The following is a 21312-nucleotide window of genomic DNA, read 5'->3' as shown; positions in this document are numbered from 1 at the left end:
AAAGTAGAATGATTCTTAAAAGGAGTGATTTTAAAATATAATTATAATGAAACTTTATAGTTACAATAAGTGAATGGTTTCCCCTGACACAAAGAGGCTTAATACACCCTTCTTAAAATATTCATGTGTGTTTTAAATAAAGGTTGAGAGAATGGGAGAATATATTTGTAAATGACATATCTGACAAGGGGTTAAACATCCAAAACATATGTAAGAACTCACATGCCTCAACAATCAAAAAGCAAATAACCTTATTAAAAAATGGGCAGAGAATATGAAGAGACAATTCTTCAAAGAAGAAATTCAGATGGCCAACAGGCACATGAAAAGATGTTCCACATCGCTAATTATCAGGGAAATGTAAATTAAAACCACAATGAGATATCATCACCCCACACCAGTTAGGATAGCCAACATAGAAAAGACTAGGAACAACAACAAATGCTGGCGAGGATGCAAGGAAAGGGGAACTCTCCTACACTGCTGGTGGGAATGTAAACTAGTTCAACCATTGTGGAAAGCAATATGGAGGTTCCTCAAAAACTGAAAATAGAAATACCATTTGACCTGGGAATTCCACTCCTAGGAATTTACCCAAAGAAAACAAATTCTCAGATTTGAAAAGACATAACCACCCCTATGTTTATCACAGCACTATTTACAAAAGCCAAGATATGGAAGCAACCTAAGTGTCCCATCAGTAGGTGAATGGATAAAGAAGAGGTGGTACATATACACAATGGGATACTATTCAGCCATAAGAAGAAAACAAATCCTACCATTTGCAACAACAAGGATCGAGCCAGAGGGTATTATACTCAGTGAAGTAAGTCAGGCAGAGAAAGACAAACACCAAATGATTTCCCTCATTTGTGGCGTATAACAATGAAGCAAAACTGAAGGAACAAAATAGCCACAGACTCACAGACTCCAAGAAGGCACTAGTGGTTACTGAAGGGGAGGGGTGGGGAGGGACAGAGAAGGTGATTGTGGTGTATCATGATTATTGCACATGGTGTGTGTGGGGTCACGGGGAACCATTGTAGCTCAGAGAAGACAAATAGGGACTCTGTGGCATCTTACTGCACTGATGGACAGTGACTGCAATGGGGTATGGAAGGGGACTCGATAATAAGGGTGAATGTAATAACCACATTGTATTACTTGTGAAACCTTCATAAGAGTGTATATCAATGATACCTTAATAAAAAAATAAAAATAAGTAAATAAATGTTGAGGGTTTCTCTCCTCATCTCACTCTGAATTATGCATAATACCTGGCTTTTTTTAAGACACTTGCAGGAATGTGAATTTGTATCAAGTCATGAACATGAGGATTCAGGAGAATGAAGGAAGGGCACAGGACAACAGTTGTACTTTCTCCCTTTTCTAAAGTCAGATGCCTGTCCTCACCCAGGAGACATGGTCAGAAAGCTCCACCCAGAAATAAAGAGTATATGTTCTTTTCCATTGCCCTCTTCATTCATTGTAGACACATGCCAGAAAATATGAAGTGAGTGAAGCAATTTTTTTCTGACCTACTCATGTAGCCAGCAAGTCTAAGAAGTCTGTTATTCACAGTAGCCAAGATCTGGAAACAACCTAATTGTCTGTCAATTGATGAATGGGTAAAATAAATGTTGCATACACACACACACACACACACACACACACACACACACACACACACACATACACACACACAATGGACTTTATTCAGCATTACAAATGAAGGAAATCCTGCCATTTGAAGCAACATGGACAAACCTGGAGGATATTATGCTGAGTGAAGTAAGCCATACACAGAAAGACAAATAGTGCATGATTTCATTCATATGTGGAATCTAAAAAAGTTGAACTTACAGAAACAGACTAGATTGGGGGTTACCAGGGGCTGGTGGGTAGGGAAAATGGGGAGATGTTGGTCTAAGGGTACAAATTTTCAGTTAAAAGATGAAAAAGTTCTGGGGGTCTAATGTACAAGATGGTGACTATAGTTAACAATACTGTCCTGTGTATTGAAATTTACAGAAAGAGTAGATCTTAAGTGTTCTCACCATATGCACACAAAAAATGGTAACTATGTGAGGTGATGGATATGTTAATTAGCTTGATCATGGTAATCGTTTCACTACACATCACATCAAAACATTGCTTCATACATTTTAAATATATACAAATTTTATTTGTTAATCATACTGAAATAAAGGTGGACAAAAGAACCTCTCCATTTAGGATATCACACAGAAGTGCTATGACCCTTTAAGCTCCTTTAAAGAGATTTTGACTCTAAGATCTGATAAAAGTTGAAATCAACGATTTCTTAAGGTAAAAGTTTGCATCAACCCATAGCTGTATGATAGATTCATAATGGATTTGGGACTGTATCTCCAATCCTTTGAGGAGGTTTGAGGAGCAACATAGAACGAATGCAAAATGACAAATGAATGAATATGTGATATAGTATCAATATATGGTCATTATTGACCATATATCAATAATAACATGGTCTAGGAAGAAAAATGAAGCCAGATAGGGTGGGGGTTGGGGCAGGCCACTCTGTGGATCTGGAGGTTAGAGCTGTGATAAATGGGGTCTTTGCACTGCACAGGTTCAGTGAACCATAGATAATATTTAACTTGGCATTTTTCTGTCTGAGAAGTCCCTAAGAGCTATGCCTCTGAGTCCTCTCTATTGTTCCTGAGGTAATCAGACTGGGTTCAGACAATACAGGAAATTCCCATAGGATGAACACATAAGTGAAGAATTTTTTTGGCCAGAATCTATTGAGCTACACCATGTGCTAGGCTCTGGGGACACTGAATCAAATAGAACTCAGTTCCCAGCTCCTATAAGCCCTAGTCTAGTAGGGAAGATGAACAGGTTTCCCAGTAAAGGTCCATGTAGATTGAACATGAGAGCTGGCCACGAGAATCTCTGAGAACATTAATCACTGTCTGCCTCTCTCAGCCTTTTGGAGCTATACATTCTATTCCGACCCCTCCCTCCACCCTGGCTGAGCCCCCTCCAACACCCAGCTGTCTCACAGCCAACTCGCTAAACAGGCCAGCAGCAACCTTCAGCTGGGTTACTGGGAGCTGCTTACAACAGCAACAAGGGATGACATCTGATTGTGACATTTTCCCCAGCTGACTTATGTCTGAAGACCTGGCCTGGACTGCCCCTTCTTGTCAAACACTAAGTCCAAAAAAAGAGCTGTTGTCTGGGTGCCCCACTGTCTATGCCCTTTTAAGGATGAAACTAGTTGCCCATTGAATCTCTGCCCCATTTCCATTTTCTTAGAAAGATACTCTTTCTGAACTTTGAGGAAGATTCAAAGTCTTGGAACTACAGACTGTCAGAACTAGAGAAGGCCCTTAGTGACCATCTCATCAGCTTCATTTATCAAGGGCCTACTATAGAGGATGAATCTAAGGGCCAAAGATGTGAAGTGGCTATTCAGTGTCACAGAAACAATTGTGGCAGAGCCTGGGAGAGGCTGGGAGATATTTGAAATGGCAGATTTCACATTTACATAATTTTATGCATAAAGAAAACCTTCTCTCATTGTATTTTATTTTAGAACTATAAAATTCCAAGCCATGAGGATTCTATAATATTTCCCATTGATATAGTTGCGACTTTCTTTTTTATTTTTGGTATCATTGATCTACAGTTACATGAGTGACATTATGGTTACTAGACTCCCCCCATTAACAAGTCCCCACCACAAGCCCCATTACAGTCACTGTCCATGAGCATAGTAAGATGCTATAGAGTCACTACTTGTCTTCTTTGTGTTGTACAGCCCTCCCCCTATCCCCCACCCCCTACATTATGTCTGCTAATCATAATGCCTCTTTCCCCCCTTGTCCCTCCCTTCCCATTCATCCTCCCCAGACCCTTTCCCTTTGGTAACTGTTAGTCCATTCTTGGGTTCTGTGAGTCTGCTGCTGTTTTGCTCCTTCGGTTTCTTCTTTGTACTTATTCTACACAGATGAGTGAAATCATTTGATAATAGTCTTTCTTCACCCAGATTATTTAACTGAGCATAATACCCTCTAGCTCCATCCAGGTTGTTGCAAATGGTAGGATTTGTTTTCTTCTTATGGCTGAATAATATTCCATTGTGTATATGTACCACATCTTCTTTATCCATTCATCTACTGATGGACACTTAGGTTGCTTCCAATTATTGGTTATTGTAAATAGTGCTGCAATAAACATAGGAGTGCATATGTCTTTTTCAAACTGGGCTGCTGCATTCTTAGGATAAATTCCTAGAAGTGGAATCCCTGGGTCAAATGTTATTTCTATTTTAAGTTTTTGAGGAACCTCCAAACTGCTTTCCACAATGGTTGAACTAATATAAATTCCCACCAGAAATGCAAAAGGGTTCCCCCTTCTCCCCATGCTTGCCAGCACTTGTTGTTATTTGTCTTCTGGATGGTGGCCATCCTAACTGGTGCGAGGTGATATCTCATTGTGGTTTTAATTTGCATTTCTCTGATGATTAGTGATGTGGAGCTTCTTTTCATGTGCCTGTTGGTCATCTAGATTTCTTCTCTGGAGAAGTGTCTGCTCAGCTCCTCTGTCCATTTTTTAATTGGATTATTTGCTTTTTATTTGTTGAGGTGAATGAGCTCTTTATATATTTTGGATGTCAAGCCTTTATTGGATCTGTCATTTATGAATATATTCTCCCATACTGTAGGATGCCTTTTGTTCTATGTCCTTTGCTGTACAGAAGCTTTTCAGCTTGATATAGTCCCACTTGTTCATCTTTGTTTTTGTTTCCCTCGCCCAGGGGGATATGTTCATGAAGAAGTTGATCATGTTTATGTATAAGAGATTTTTGCCTATGTTTTTTTTCTAAGAGTTTTATGGTTTCATGACTTACATTCAGGTCTTTGATCCATTTTGAATTTACTTTTGTGTATGGGGTTAATCAATGATCCAGTTTTATTCTCTTTCATGTAACTGTCCAGTTTTGCTAACACCAGGTGTTGAAGAGGCTGTCATTTCCCCATTGTATATCCATGGCTCCTTTACTGTATATTAATTGATCGTGTATGTTTGGTGTAATATCTGGACTCTCTTATGGTTGCCACTTTCTAAGTTGTCTTTCAGATTAATTGACAGAGCTCCCTCAACTAGGGACAGGAAAATGGTTTAACATATAGTAGACCTAATATGTGTACATGTGTGTCCAGCAGTATTTTAGACAGTGTTATGCAACATGACCCCTCTGGGTGAAAAAATCTTATTACTTGTCTGAAGTAATTGTGTCTAAAAGGACCTATCAGACTCAAAAGTCCCAGTCTTACCACAACACTGGCTGTTGCTCCCTCAACACTTGCAGGCAGTTTGGATCAGTCATTTCACTGCTTCAAGAGGAGAAGCATCACATGTAAAGTAACTGCACAGTGCCCAGCACATGGCAGGCTCTCAATAAATGAAACAGTTGTGTCTGTCCTTCTCCATAGGTATGAAGAATAAATAGATTTGAGTTGCTTTTCTTATAGGTATTAATAATATTGGCCATACATTCATAGTTAATACATATGATGTATTATAAGATACAAAAATTTGGATGTATATGACTATATTTTTATTTATTAATTTTGGGAAATATTATTAATTCTATATGTATGTGTTAACCTTGCTTCAGTAATTTTGGCAGATTTTTTCTTGAAAGAGAAAACATCATTAAAAATTATACTGCACAGAGAAGTGGGGTTAGGATTCTACTCAGTAGATTTTTTTCTACCCCAGAAAAATTGTGAAGGATGCAGACTCACAGGAGATGCCAGGAGAGCAGCCTCTCAGCCTGTCCAAGGACACTGTCCCAGTCTCCCAGGGGCTGGGATCCTGTTCTGGACTTGCCATTCCCTTTAAATCACTCATAGTAAGCCCTCTATAAATATTGAAGAGAGATCAGGAATCAGGAAATCGGATTATTTTACATGAGAAATGGTACATCAGATTTTTTTTAATTATAAAAAATAGGGTATGATAGACTTTTTGGTTAGCCTAAAAATGTCCTGAAACAATATTCTGAACCTTTCTACCCCATCAATTTTAGAGATAAGAGTATCTCTGTATCATGCAATATGAAGGTCCTTGTGCTGGGAGGCAAAGACCACCTGATGTCCACGCTTGAAGAAACCTCACTTACAGCCCTGCCCAAGCTGTCATTCGGCAGCTGTGTGCACTAGACTCAAAGAGGAGAGCTATGTCTGGCAGGGCTCAGAGAGAGCCAGTCACAGAGTGATGCGTCTGGGCAAGTGTTTCTAACTATTCTTTATATAGAGCAAAAATACGAGTTTATTTCTATACAGAGAAAAATAAACTTTAATAAGCACAAATCATATGGATCACCGGCCTACTTGAGACCTTGCAATGGGTCCATGGATGCCTTCACTATGCCAGCCACGGCAGGACCTGCCAGGCCCTCCTGCTGGCCTTCCCTTCCTCCCATCAGCTTCTTGCTCTTGTCAGGCTCCCTTCTCCCACACAGTCCTTGTTTGTGCTCTTGCCTCTGCCTGGAGAAGTCTTCCCTCACACTCTATAATTAACTCCTACTCAACCTTAGGATTAAACTGCACTTTCTCAAAGGAGACTTTTCTGATCTCCCTGACCAGGTAAAGTTTACATATTACCAGCTGTAAGGGCATCTGGTTCCCCTCCTATATAGTTGTGCATCTTTACATATATTCCCTAGATTATTTGATTATTTAATCTCCCTCTCTTCTATAAACTCCACCATAGTAGAGATGTGCCTGGAACAAAATAGATATTCAATAAATATTTATTAGATGAATGGATGAAAATCAGACACAGAAGTTACCTCTAAACCTTCCAACTTCATCAAGGTGCGTTAGGGTTTCTTAACCCTGAGACCTGTGAGAGGGGTCCTGTTTGCCATGGGGTCGGGTTCACTGGGAGATGCTCCTAGGTACAAACCCTGAATGTTTTGAAAGCCTAATGTTTGTGTTTACTCCTTTAACACACTACCTATCAAACAGAACTCTGTGTTTGCCTTTTAAGCTTTGTAAGCTTTCTCTCCTCCCTACACAAAATGAATACAATGGGCCAGAAAGAGTTATAACAACAGGAGAAAAAAGGAAAGGTTTCTGTTCCTTTGTCACTTTCTCTGGAGTGGAGAATCCAGAGTTGGGTAAACTATAGAGAAAAGTAAAAAGGAGTCAGACAGACTCAGCCTACACAACCAGGACCAGACCTGAACCAGGTAGGGAGGGCAGAGGAAGGGCCTGGGGAGAAAGAGATAAAAGAAGCCACATTGTCTGGATGTTAGAGAACATTTGGAGGACATTTAGTGAGAGGCTCCTAAGCATCTTTGGGATATGGGAGAATTGAAGAGGGGAGAAAGTGCAATTTTTAGAAGTGTGTTATTGAGACAGGGATTAGGCAGAGTAAGGTGAGGGCCTCAGGAGAAAAAGCAGAGCAAGATAATTACAGTAAGAACAATGTAGCAATGTGCAAAGAAGTCCCAATTTAAAGTCTGTGATAAGCATTACACAAAGTCAGAGTCACAGTAACTCTCTAGGGTAAGGATACCAGACTAGGAATATAGACATCTTCAGTGAGATCAGTTAAAATTAAAAGGCCACCGGAAGATGACTGGTTAGCCAGAGACGGGTAAGATTCCTCAAGGGAGGAACAATCTAAGACAGGCACAGTCGCAGGGGGGCCATCAGGTGAGAATTTGGGGATCAACAGAGGTGAGGCTCAGAACCTCACCCCCACTGCTTTGAGAGAAATCTTCTGCATCCGTGGATGTTTTGCTGCCCTTGTCTAGCCTGGATTAATACTTAGTCCATAGGCACACACCTGATCATCTGATCATCTACATTTGCCCTCTTACAGCACTAAACTATGTTTTCTACCTTTATCTTGCATCTACCTACCACTTCAGCATTTTATTAAAAATAAAAATAATAATAATAATAAAGGGAGAAATGTGGATCAACATATAAATCAAGTACAAAAATCAAACGAATATTCATATTTGACCTGAAAGTTTCTGTGATGAATGCCCTTGTACTGTTCACCATGTATGAATTTATTCACTATGTAAGAATTCGTTCACCATGTAAGAACTTGTTTGTTATGCTTCAGAAGATTGGAGACTGACAAGAATTAGACTTGAGATGGATTAATGATTGTACATTGAGCATTGACTCCCCTATACTGAATTTTATTGTTGTTAACAACCATTTGATCAATAAAAAGGAGAGATGCCCTCTCAAAAAAAAAAAAAAAAAAAATTAAAAGGCCAGCAGTAACTTAGCCTGGAATGTTTGAGTATTCTGCAGATAAAGAAAACTGTCTCAGCATAACCCATGACTTCACTGTATCAATTTAAATCATGACACTAAAATTTACCTTAGCCTGCTGAAAGGCCCATCTTATTTTAACCATACCTATATGCTATATTTCCTTCTCTGATCCTAACCAAGGAATCTGCAACCTAGGAAAATGACTAATTTAGTAAGCAAACCCAACTATAAACAGCCCAAGAAGTTAGGAAGTAAGATTCTTAACTTACTTCAGCAAACAGGCAACAACCCAGATCACCTTGGGGGCAGGGTAGGCGATCTTAACTGGCATGCTCCCAGAGGGAAACTGCTATCTTGAGAAAGAATCAGAGCTGAAAATCTCCTCATCAGGAATGAGCATTCTGGGACCACTTAACAAGTCTGCACCCCTAACCCTTTACCCTCATTCCTGAAAATTATCATTGCACATAAAACCCCTAGACAATGAGCCAACCACGGGCTCTCTTGTCTCCTCCTGGTGTAAGCCAGGAGCTATGTCCTCTCACTGTATCTCTAAATAAAAGCCTGTACCTTGCTCTCCTACCTTGAGTGTTTATAAAGCTCATTCTTCGGCTTCGTGAGCAAGAACCCCAGCATCATTATGGGTTATTGAATGGATTGCCTACATTATTTTTTGATAAATCAGTGCTGGGCTGGGCTGGGCTTTTGGGATGCCATTCTGTGCAGAAACTAGGCCACAGCAAGCTCCAGGAAGTTTTAGCTCTCTGTTGTTTATGTATAAGTAATACCTAGACAAAGGTCTAAATGAATATAATCCAAACTCATTATGGTCACATCCCTGGATAAGGGTGTGAAATTGGAAATCAAAAGATACTTTTAATTTTTATCCATAAATATCTATATTATTAAATGGTTTATATAACTCACAGTACTTATCTAATTTTAAATAATAAATATAAAAAAGCATCCCATGCTCATGTTAATTGTAGAAAAAGCAGAATTCTGACTTCCTACATTATAGGTACCACTTGGTGGTACAAGAGGAAATCATGATTCTAGTGTGGTAGGAAGCCAAGCCAAGAAAAGGGACAGTTTTTCTTTAAGGCTTTAAGAATGCAGAAAAATACCAGGGTGCTTGAGTTTAAAGCAGTGTAACAATGTATCCCCACTGGTTCCGCAGTTTCCCCAGCTCCTGCAACACTAGGCAAGGCTATTCCCAGTTCCAGTGACTAGGCTGCAAGTTCACAGAGTTTGGATGGAATGGTGGGTTGTGATTTATGGAGCCACTGGTGATTTAGATGTTCAGAGGCAGCACAAGTAATCCACATGACTTTCTGTGCATGTCCCAGGGTGACTAACAGAGAGTGCTTAGAAACAAACACAAGATTCCCTGCTCTTGTTTATATGTTCATTTATGCATTCACCAAACATGTTCTTTCCTCATGGACCAGGTCTTGTGAGGTTGTTTTGGACAACACTTATCCCTCTACCTATTTTAAAGTGTGGATTTATACTCTCTAGTTATAAGAATCCACCCCAAGCCCTCCAGTGTTAGCAAAGCAATGGAGAAAGAAATGGCAATGAAGAAGGGTGTCTTGAGATCTGGACTCTTGTCCTGTGAGGCTCACCTTTCTCTGGAGACCTCTCACTCACCACCAGTGCAGTCTCCCCAGGCCCAACACAGGGAATGTCTGCCTGCCTCAGGGGTCCCCGCCTCCCATCAGTCATTTACCGTGTGACCTCAGGAGGGCATATCAAATGAGAAAATGTGATCCATGAAGTCCACCATGAGTTCAAGCCACTCGCACAACAGCAGGGACATCATCATCACTTTTGAGCAGATGTGATTTCACAGTCCCTGCAACATCCAGAGACCTGAACTCTGAGTTTATCACAGCAGCATGCTATCACGAGTGAATTGTCATGGCCAAATCCTCTCCCCAGACTAATCAGAGGGTGAGGAGGCATCCTAGCCTCCAAAATTTCCAGCTAACTTGCATAGGGAAGTTAATTTACAGCATTCCAGAACACAAAGGGATCCCAGGCTGGGATTGCATCAGCTCTGTCTGCTTGCTCATGTCCATGCAGACTTTCCCTCTTGCTGAGAAAAAAGAGTAAGAGAGGAAGGCAGAAGAGTTTCTGTTAGAAAAGCATACACGTGGACCAAACAAGCAAACAGCAAGTCACTGTGAATTGCATTCAAAGCTTTATTGTTGCCAAAGTTTGGGAGTTACATTACCTCTGGCAGGCTGCCTAAATAAAGAAACAAAGCCAGGGGCTGGTGAATGTCTAGAAGGTAGAGCAGAGCTGGTCTTATGTATTTAACAGCAGCAATTATCCTCATGATCACAGCATGCTGGACCTCGGGACCTCATGGGAATGATTCCCAAACAGCAGCACCCAGGACCACAGTGACTGGAGCCGCAGTACCCAGAACTGGAGGGTGGAGAGCTGCAGCACCCAGATGCCACACAGCAGCCCGATGACCCTGATCTGCAGTCCTGAGGCTGTTGGACCCAGCGCCTCAGGGGACTCACCCCAAAGGTCTGGGGAGCCAGGCAGCAGTAGCTGGTGGAGCTGGGAGCAGAACATGGGTCAGGGGCACAGCAGTGGGCAACTGAGCCACTTGCAGGAGCCTGGACATAGGTCCGGCAAGGAGAAGGGCGCTGGACATAGCATGTCTGGGCCTGGCATGGAGCTGGGCGTTTCACATAGGTGGTCTGACAGGGAGTTGGGCATTTCACGTAAGTTGTCTGGGATGGAGTTGGGCATTTCACATAAGTCTGGCATGGAGTCACACATTTCACATAGGTTTGAACTGGGCATGGACCTGGGCATTTCATGAAGGTTTGAACTTGGCGTGGAACTGCATATTTTACAGAGGCACAGTTGCTACTTTTTCCAGCTCCCAACCCTGAACTTTTCACACAAGATGGAGGGAGCTGTAGCTGTTTCTGCTGGTCACACATCTTCCTGTGGCTTTGAAAAATCTGAAAAGAAAGGTCTCATCAGAGCTAGGAAAGTTTCCAGGGAAACCTGCTGCCTCCTGTTTGAATAGAGTGATGTGCAGCAATTTTGAGAAGGTCACAGACACCAGATCTGTCATTAGGGTGGGCTCAGAGCCAGGGATCCTAGGCTCAGCTCTTGTGCCTCTACCTGGCAGTGTGCTTTATGAACAAGTCACAGCTCACCTCTAGGCCTTAGTTTCCACAAGGAAAAAGGAAGAGGTTAAAAGAGTGATGTCTGCCTTTCTACTACCCAACTCTCCAAGCCTCTTTTTCTCACTGCATTGTCTGCACCGTGAATTCTCCTTTGGAAACTGTTTACCAGATGATTTCCCCTTGCTGCCAATTCTCTCAAGAGTGGCTTCCCTTCATCCTCCTGCCTGGCCAGGCAGTACCCAAGGAAGATGAATTCTTACCAGTAGACCCTGAGCCAATATGAGTTTCAAGATGAGCCTGACAAGGCCAAATTGAGAAGTTCCCACCATTTGCTCTTTGGATCAGCTGGACTGTCACTTCACCTCATTAATGGACTCAAGTGAGGGCTACACAACTCCACTCAGAGAGGGTGAAGGCAGCAACCCAGTTCTCTGAAAAACCCTTTTCACACAGGACTAACACTCTGCACCTCTGCCTCTCCTCACATTCTCCAGGCTCTACTCTTCCTACCAGCTGTTGCCATCTAGCTCCTTCAGCAGCTGGCCTCAGTGCCTAGTCCTGACCATGCTCATCCCACACTTCTCCACACCAATTTCACCAATGCTCTTTCTAGAAATGTTTGTTATCCCAGGCATAGACTTACCCTCTTTGCTGATAGGAGCAAGACTGGAAGAAGCCAGTGATCTGAGGAACTGGCAGTTACGGAGACCTTTTATAGGGCAGCAGTGAGGCAATTTAATGTCATATGAATGAAGCACCAGAGATCACGAGGATGAGGGCTAGCATTGCATTAGCAAAGATTCCTCCCTGGTATGTTTGGCTCTTTAGTCAGAGGCAGGGCATGTTTCTGCTTGACACTGAATTTTCTCACACACAAGATAAATGATTCCTGTTGCCTTCTTCATGAAATAAGTCAGTCTTCTTTTTCTAGAAGTTATGAGAGGTGAGACACCTATGAGATCTGTCCCTGTGAAGCTGGTTCTAGGTCACTTTAGTCTTCATGGACTTTTCCAAGATGTGGCTAGCATCTTAATTTTTCACTGTGTAGAAAGCGACACTGCATCCTCCCAGCCTAAGTGGTGTGTTCTTTCTGAGGGCTTCCTCAGAGGCTCCTGCTAGTCTAGGCTGCAGGGCACAGAGTTTGGCCCACTGGTATCTGCCTCCATACGGTAGCAACACCCTCAAGAAATTATTTGTTCCATGGACTGGCAGGCTGTTCAAAGTTTATTTGGGAACGTGGAGTGTTCTTGATGACCTCAGACCCCAGGCTCCACATCTAGGCTCTCTCTCCTCACCCACCCCATGACCTCCCCCATCTGCACTGTTAGTCCTATGATCTCTCCCATACCAGCTTTCTGGACCTCACTAACAGACTTCCCAAGAATCCAGTACAAGGGGCAACCCAGTCAAATGAACACTGTATGATAACAATAATAGGAGAATCTAATATGCAATCGAATGTTTTTAGTACCAAACAGTTCATAGGGTACATAAATTTACAATGGCCCTACAACTGAGGCCTTGAGGGATTAAGAAAGTTAACCATTGTCACAAAGCAAGTAAGTCAGAATTCAGTCTCCTCTCATAAGCCATGGTGTTTCTCACCACATTTTGCCTCTTATTTCTGACACAGCACTGTGCCTGAATCTCTGTCTCCAGTCCTTTCTCCAATGCAGCATATAAGGAGAAAGATGGGAATGACATATATTAAGCACCTATGTGCTAGTGTGCTGAACACTGTCCTAGCTTCTTTTCTTGTGTTATTTTACCTGATCTTCACAATAACCTTGTGAAGACTATGTTAACCCTATTTTTAAAGAAGAGGAAACTAAGTCCCAGAGGCCTATTTCACCAAAGTAACCCCATCGGTTGGCACTGGAGTATGATTTGGACCCAAGCCTGTCTGGTTTCAGAGCCCGTACTTTTCTCACAGAGCCATGTCAGGTTGCCCAGTGTGGAAGGTTATCTTGATCCTGAGCCTAGTACTGGTTCTCGCCTGCCACTCAGATCAGCCAGTCTAGGCCCCCACCATGCCCCATGGGCCTCTCAGGTAAATGGTGCTACTGCATTTGTCCATAAAGGATTCCCAGTTTCCCTAGGACCCACAAACTTCAAGGTTCCAGTTTCCTAAACAAAGAAAATGCAAGCCCCCAGTAGTCCACGTATACTTCCTTAATTCAAGTCAGGTCCTGCAAAGTCTGTCCCTGAACAATTTAGAGGACAAAAGAAGGGAAGATTCTTCCCCAGATGTGGAAAGTTTCCTACTTCCTCCTGTCATTCCTGTGTCTGGTGGGCTTGTAACACTCCCCAGCAAGGGTACCAATTCAACAAAACCTAACAGCATTTCCTTAGTACTTGCTCACATACTAGGCACATGCTTTGCTTCACATTGATATTTGCTGGGACTGTTCATTCAGAATATATTTATTAAGCCTAGTATGTCCCAAGAGCAGTTTTAAGATCTAAGAAAATAGATGTGAGCAAAATATAAAAATTCTTGCCTCCTTGAACTTATTCTAATAAGGAAATATAGAAGACAAACAAAATGAGTAAGAAATATACTATCTTCTCATCTAACAGGTCTATTTTGAGTATGCCAAGCCCTTGAATAAGGCACTGTGGATAGAGCAGTGAATGAGAGATGAAGATTCTTTTCTGACAGACTTTATACCCTGATGGGAGAAAACGGGAGATTTATATATATAAAATATGTAATGTGTTAGATGACTATAAACTCTATGGGAAAAAATACAGTTTGGAATAGGGACAGGGAGTGGCAGTGGGGGGTGAATTATCATTTTAGGCAGTGTCACCCGTGAAAGCCTCCCTGAGGTCATATCTGGACAAAGACTCAGAGAAGGTATGCAAGTTAGTCCCATGGGCATATGGGACAAGAACATTTTGTGTAGAGAAAAAAGCAAGAGCAAAGTATCCTAAAGGAGGAGTCTGCCTAGAGTGTCCAGTGAACTACAGAAGTGCATGCAAGGCAGGGGATTGTGGGGGCGAGAGTGTGGGACATGACGTCAGGGGAGTAAGCAGTTGGAGTCATGAGGTTGAATCTGTGGATCATTTTGAAAGCGACTATAAGAACTTGGGCTTTTACCAGGAACAGAATGAGAGGTCGTTAGAATGTTTTCAGCAGATGAATGACATTGAGATAGGGACCATGGGCTTAGACAGAGTAGGGTGAGGGCCTCCAGAAAAAACAAAGCAAGATAATCCATGTGGGATTTGCTTTGGCCTGCTGGGGGATCCAGCTTGTTTTTCTAACTTTACCCAGGTGCTACTTTTCTTCCTCCAGCCCTAAACAAATGATTTGCAACCTGGGCAATGTAGCAAGCAAGCCCAAAACAACGTAGTAAAAACAGGAAGGATGCCATATTGAAAATTAGATTGTATTTTAAAACCCAACTTGTTAAAAAGTACGTTATTCTTTAACAAACAGGCAATAACTCAGCCAAACTTGGAAGCAAAGCAGGCAGTCTTTTTTTATTTTTTATTAAGGTATGATTGATATACACTCTTATGAAGGCTTCACATGAAAACACAATGTGGTTACTACATTTACCCATATTATCAGTCCCCACCTATACCCCAATGCAGTCACTGTCCATCAGTGCAGCAGGATGCCATAGATCCACTATGTGCCTTCTCTGTGCCACACTGTTCTCCCCATGACCCCCCACACCATGTGTACTAAACACAATACCCCTCAATCCCCTTCTCCCTCCTTCCCCACCCACCCTCCCACATTCCTTCCCTTTGGTAACCACTAGTTCATTCTTGGAGTCTCTGAGTCTGCTGCTATTTTGTCCCTTCAGTTTTGCTTCACTGTTATACTCCACAAATGAGGGAAACCATTGGCATTTGTCTTTCTCCATCTGGCTTATTTCACTGAGCATAATGTCCTCCAGCTCCATCCATGTTGTTGCAAATGGTAGGACTTGTTTTCTTCTTATGGCTGAATAATATTCTATTGTGTATATGTACCACATCTTCTTTATCCATTCATCTACTGATGGACACTTAGGTTGCTTCCATATCTTGGCTATTGTAAAAAGTGCTGTGATAAACATAGAGGTGCATATGTTTTTTGAATCTGAGAAGTTGTATTCTTTGGGTAAATTCCAAGGAGTGGGAATCCTGGGTCAAATGGTATTTCTATTTTTAGTTTTTTTGAGGAACCTCCATATTGGCAAAGTAGGCAGTCTTGAGCCATATACTCCTAGACCAGGAAGTTGCTATCCTGGGAAGAAATCAGAGCAACAAAATTCTTGTAAATAGCCAGGAAGACTAATAAGAAACTTAGTGTTTCTTCAAAGGTAAACATTCAGAGACCACTTAGCAGGTGTACATCCCTAGCCCTTTGTCTCTCAACTGCCTATAAAACTCCTAGACAATGCACCAGCCCCGGGACTCTCTTGTCCCCTCCTGGCTTGAGCCAGGATCTCTGTCCTCTTGCTTTCTTTCTAAATAAAAGCCTCTGCCTTGTTCTCCTACCTTGAGTGTTTGTGAAGTTCATTCTTCAACCCTGCGAACAAAAACCCTGGCATCAACATGATCTAACTATTAATGTCTCTATTTTACACATAAGGAAACTGAGATTCAGAAGGGTTAGCAAATTACTTAAGATCACACAATAGGGAACTGGCAGAGCTATAATGATAACAGGGTACTCACTGGCAAGAAAAAGCATAAATTCATAGGATCGCAGCTGGCCCTTTGTGTGGAGGTTTTGGAGGCTATGCTATTTGCTCTGGGAGGATGGATGCAACAGCTGGGAGGTAGAGGTGCCAGAGGTGATTTGATCCAGTGGAATATGAGAAGAACACGGAACTTTCCTGTATCCCACTCAAAACACAAAGATGAGGCAGTTTCTACTGAAAATCTCAGGAGGTGGTTGTTTAGACCAAATGCAATTAAACAGCTCTACAAAGTGGACGGTAAGCCTGAGGGACTAGTTTCCTTATGTGGTAAGAGAATAAATGAGTTAGGGAAGGGCTGGCAGAAGTTTGAGGAAACCAGCCCCAATGGGCCACTCCCAGAAAAAAAGAATATTTGGGCATCAATGTTCACTGGCCTATGCAACCTAGTGCTGTCCTGCCCTGCGTTCCTGGCCCAGACACAGCGTGGGGACTGTGAGGCAGATGGGGCTGGGGTTGCCATGTTTCAATGACTCACATGTGCACAGTGGGAATCCTGCTTGACATTCCCCTGTCTATGTGAAAACACTGTTCTGTAGGGGATGCCCCTTAGAGAACTGGCACTGGTTCCACTGTGGCAATCTTGGTGGTGTTGGAAGGTGGGGAGGAAGACAAAGATGAGGCCAGGTGAGGGTGACTTGCTTTCACTAGCAAGCCTGTTCAGTGGCCACTGTTGTAATGGAACATGCCCTGGATGGGATTCAGAAATTCTTGTCTAGAGTCTCCTCCTGCCTGGATGTGTGGCCTTGAGCAAATTTCTTCCCTTCTCTATGGGCATCAGTCAAAATACAGGGGCTGAGCTCTGAGCTTATAAATGTCCCCGCCAGTCCTTTGGCCTGACATTCTACAGTATAATCTCCCAATGATCTAGGAGGAACCCTGGATTGTCACTGGAATAATGGTGCAGGGGATTTCTGGTGGAGGTCTCAGAGCTGAGCCTGGGACAAAGATACTCACTGGAACAGAGACGTGGGATCTAAGGGAGGGTATCTCTGCACTATCTTGTCAGACACAGAATTAAGATTACTTAATTCTCTTGAAAACATCAGGAAAGAGGGAGAAAGAGAGAAATATTGCCCTAAGATGATTGTATGAAATAGTAAGTATATTTTTATTTAATAAGATCTTCTATCCATACCACTTGAGCAACAGTTATTTTTCATGGCTAATATTTTTTCTAGCTTTATTGAGGTATAATGACATTAACAGTGTATACATTTAAATTATACAATTTGTTGATTTGATATACACTTATACATTGCAATATGATACCAACTGCAGTGTTAGCTAATACCCATTATGTCACATAATTACCATTTCTTTTTTATGTGGAGAACAATTAAGATCTACTCTCTTACCAACTTTTAAGTATATAGTGCAGTATTGTTAACTGCAATCATCTATGTCGTGCCTTAGATGCCCAGAACTTACTCATTTTCTAATTAGAAGTTTGCATTCTTTGACCAACATCACGTCATTTTCCCCCACCCACTGCCAATATACGTTTTTTGTTATACTTATCTTGGAATTCTAATCAAATCTTAGGTATTGGCTTCCCACATAAATTGCAGAATTGTAGATTTTCTTAGATGTGCACATATATTAAAAATTAATTAAAATTTCATTAATTGATTTTTCTCCAGTCCAGTAAAGGTCTGTCTTCCTATTCAGAGAAGACAAATAGAATAAAAACACCAATCAAGTCAAGACTTGAAAGTAAATCTACAGTTGCAAAGTACATTCTTTAGAATATTTTCAACAATCTGAAAAATGTAGATATTGGCATGAGACCAAAAGGAAAATCCAACGCATAGAGTTTTTGGCAAATCTTGCATGTTTATGCAATTGATTGGGGACCAGAAAGAGGAACTATGAGGGATAATGGGGTAAAACATCAACCTGCAATAGAACCTTTGTCTTCTGATTCTTCCAATACTGCTCCTCATGGTCCTCATGGTTGGAGCCAGCAGCAGCCCCAGAGCAGCAGCCAGAACCCCCAGACCCATGGCAACAGCTGAGCCATTGCCACTGGCACAGCAGGTAGCACTCTGGTGTCTGTGCCAGTGGGGCAAGCCCTGCCTTCCCGGGAGCTAGGCCACAGCAGGAAGAGACTACGGGGCACTTTGGGAGTACACCTTGGGGAGCATATAGGGGCAGGACACTAGGGGCCATGCTTGGGAGGGGGATGGCCTTGCTGCTGGTTCTGCTGACAGGACATCTTGGTGAGATTTTTGGTCAACTTAAATGACAAAAATAGAAGCATACCCAGAAACTCAATATCCAGAGCCATTAAAACTTCCCTGTTTTTGAAATCCTTCCCTGAAATTGGGGAGGATTATCTAAAATATGGGCATAGACAGAAAGCTATTTGAGACAATGAGTATGTCTAGTTTTGTGCCTCCAGAGTTGTCCACAGTCTTTCATTGTTAAGGGTTTAATAAATGTCTGCTGAACTAATAAATCAAGTGATATTTGAAATATTAGAATGGATATTTCATGTCATTTCAAAATCATGTTCAGTCTGTTGCAATATTAAGTACTTGAATATAACTAGAAATATTTTTCAAAAATTGGCAGAAGAGCTGTTATCCCCCGACTTGTGTGTAGATTATGATTTGGGATCTACACAGTCAGGGAAAAGCTTCCCTCAAAGCACTAAGCTCAGCACTAGCAGGCCAGTCATTGCAGGGCTACAGCAGTTCTGGGTCACTTATCACTCCGCTTTCTGACCGCAGGAACACGTGACTCAGGTAGTCCCTGCTTTGTCCAGAGCTAGCATTAGTCCTGACCTTCTGTCCTCCACCATTTTGTCCTCCTCGTCCATGCTCTACTCTGCCCCTGTCCCAGAGTGACTCCTCAGTTCTACGCTTCATGCTTCTCAGCACCGCCTGATTCCACTGAAATGCTCACCCTCATTTTAGGCACAGATATGTCTCTGATTGGATGAGCAGGTGAAATGCTGGCAGCAGAACACACTGTACATGGGTTCCAGGGCTGGGTTTCAGGTGAGCCATGCTTCTGGAAACAGCAGGATATGGCTGTTGTATAAGAAAAGCACATGCGGGTTCTTGCTGACATTCCCTTGACTTTGTTCTTTCCACACTGAGCTGGAAGTGGGAACTCTCGGACTGCCCACTTGGAGTTAGGACTTTAAGGGAGAAGTTCTGTGGCATTCTGTAAGTCATACTCTTTCTCTCAACTATGGCCTCCAGATAATTATCATGCTGTGTCCTCTGAAATTCTTTTTTTTGAGAAGTTGCAAATGCCCTTCTTTCCCACCACTGTCAAACTCACCTCAGGGATAGCCCTGAGAAAGAGCTTTTTAACCACATGGGGTGTAGACCTATACCTCTGTTTGGGCTCCAGTGAGTTTTAGGCAAGGTTTATTAGGTGCCATGAGGTTCCTCTTCCTAACAGGTCCAGTCACATGTGGGGTGGTGTCTCAGTGCCCAGTGGTGAACTGGACAGCCAGTTGATTGCATCCCTTCCCAATACTGCATTCAGTGCCATCAATTTGGTAACTTAAAACCTGCCATCATGGGGATATTCACACCACTGAAACTGGCAACAATTCATGTCTATTCTCCCTGCCCTCCAGGAAACCCCCTTGTTAAACATTTACCAACATACCACTTTCCAGGCCTCAGTCCACTCCCTTGGAGTAAATATTGCCCTTAATTTTAATTAGGTCAAGTCCATGCACCTGTATGTGGGAATATACTCCCTTAGTCAATACAGCAAAATCTTTTGTAGAACTGCTACTCTAAGAGTCCCTCAGATTGAATCTCACAGGCTAGCATATTTGTACTTGTACTTAGTTTATCCTATGGAGGTGAGGATATAAACTGGTTTTATATATGGGAGTGTGTTGACTTTTGTCGAGAGCTGTGCTACAACTCTGCCCTGTCTCATGAAGTCTACTAAGGGGCCTGGTCATCCTGTCCATATTTCTACTGGCTTATAACCTTTCTGAGAAAGTCTTTCTCCCTCCTCTTCCTTGTTTCCATATCATCTCTCTCTTTCCCTCCCTCCTTCTATCTCCCTCAATGTACCTCTCTCTTTCTCTTGTTCATGTGCATGCACATAGAGTCATCAACACACATACACTGTGGTAACCATAAAGAAAACAAGTGAGTTTTCTTAACATACAAGAAAGTGAGTATACAGAAGGAAATCCTCCCATAACTAAAAAGCAAAAACAAACAACAAAATGAAAGCAAGAACCTCACAAAAATGAAATCTTTCCTGCTACCCCAGACCATAGACACCTAGGTTGAGAAAATTTTAGTGCTGGCTGTTCCCACTTATGATAAGTTTCCTTTGGTAGCCAACTTTTTTCATACATTTCCCTAAGACATTTTTATTTATATACCTTCTCACAAGGCATACCTAGAAACATCTACTATGGAAAAGAGATGCCTAATGATGACAAAGTTGATGCTGGTGATGATGAATTTGATAATAAGCACAAGGATGATGACTAAATTCCAAGCTTGCATTCTCTCCTCTAGAGGACTAGGAACTAACTACCTTTGTGGTAAGTTCATCTACTAATTTAGAATGCCTGTGTTGGGCTGTGGGAGGGAAAAGAGTTTCCTGGGAAGTATCTTTCTATGATTGTCCTTCTGTCACCCCATCTCTCTTCACTAGTACAATGCCCCAATTTCATGGCATTCAAAACTCAGATGAGAGTCTCATGGAAATAGGAATAAAATCATGGCTATAGGGAACAATTGAACATAACTCAACCACATCTGGACCTTTAATCTGTGACCAACACTGCTCCAGTCTGTGAAAAAGACACATAACTTTAGCTCCTTCACTCAAGGAGCTCCCAAACTGGAGAGAGAAGCAGAAACATCTGAGAATTTAGATAGTAACACTGACCCTCAACAGAAGAGAAAACAGTAGACACGGTGTGACTGAAGGCAAATTCTTGGGTTTATCCTAATGTTTCTCAGTAGATAACCTTTAAAAATGATGCTGGGACACCAGAGTAGAACAATTGATTCTGAATTGTTGAGAATAGAGTTTTCTGCAGCAGTATTTTTAAAAGATAACCAGTTGGTTATAATGTACTGCCAGAGATAAAAACCATTGATCATTCTAGACAAAGAGGAAGAAATCACTGGTAGGTGAAGAAAT

General features: G+C 42.0%; 1 protein-coding gene and 1 long non-coding RNA gene across 2 annotated transcripts in view; both read right to left on the bottom strand.

Annotated features, from left to right (window-relative positions):
• Positions 1-10496: 10496 nt before the first annotated feature.
• Positions 10497-12223, bottom strand: KPLCE (KPRP N-terminal and LCE C-terminal like protein). The gene is made up of 2 exons (XM_017673436.3): positions 12108-12223; positions 10497-11293 (listed from the first exon to the last, which is right to left on the bottom strand). The coding sequence occupies exon 2, from the start codon at positions 11270-11272 to the stop codon at positions 10625-10627; it is 648 nt and encodes a 215-aa protein (XP_017528925.2). The 5' UTR covers positions 11273-11293; positions 12108-12223; the 3' UTR covers positions 10497-10624.
• Positions 12224-15695: 3472 nt separating this feature from the next.
• Positions 15696-21312, bottom strand: part of LOC118972192 (uncharacterized) — a 67981-nt gene continuing 62364 nt past the window's right edge. The window contains exon 4 of the long non-coding RNA XR_012130384.1: positions 15696-15710. This is a non-coding gene — a long non-coding RNA (uncharacterized lncRNA). The remainder of the gene's footprint in view (positions 15711-21312) is intronic.

The sequence above is a fragment of the Manis javanica genome, chromosome 4 (assembly GCF_040802235.1).
Source record: "Manis javanica isolate MJ-LG chromosome 4, MJ_LKY, whole genome shotgun sequence".
Taxonomy (NCBI): Eukaryota; Metazoa; Chordata; class Mammalia; order Pholidota; family Manidae; genus Manis; species Manis javanica.
The sequence above is the reverse complement of the archived record's forward strand: the minus strand, read 5'-3'. Positions and strand labels throughout refer to the sequence as shown.

Bases quoted from the DNA above. Each gene is read 5' to 3' on its own strand.
- KPLCE (XM_017673436.3), bottom strand. From the start codon at position 11,272: ATGTGTGACCAGCAGAAACAGCTACAGCTCCCTCCATCTTGTGTGAAA.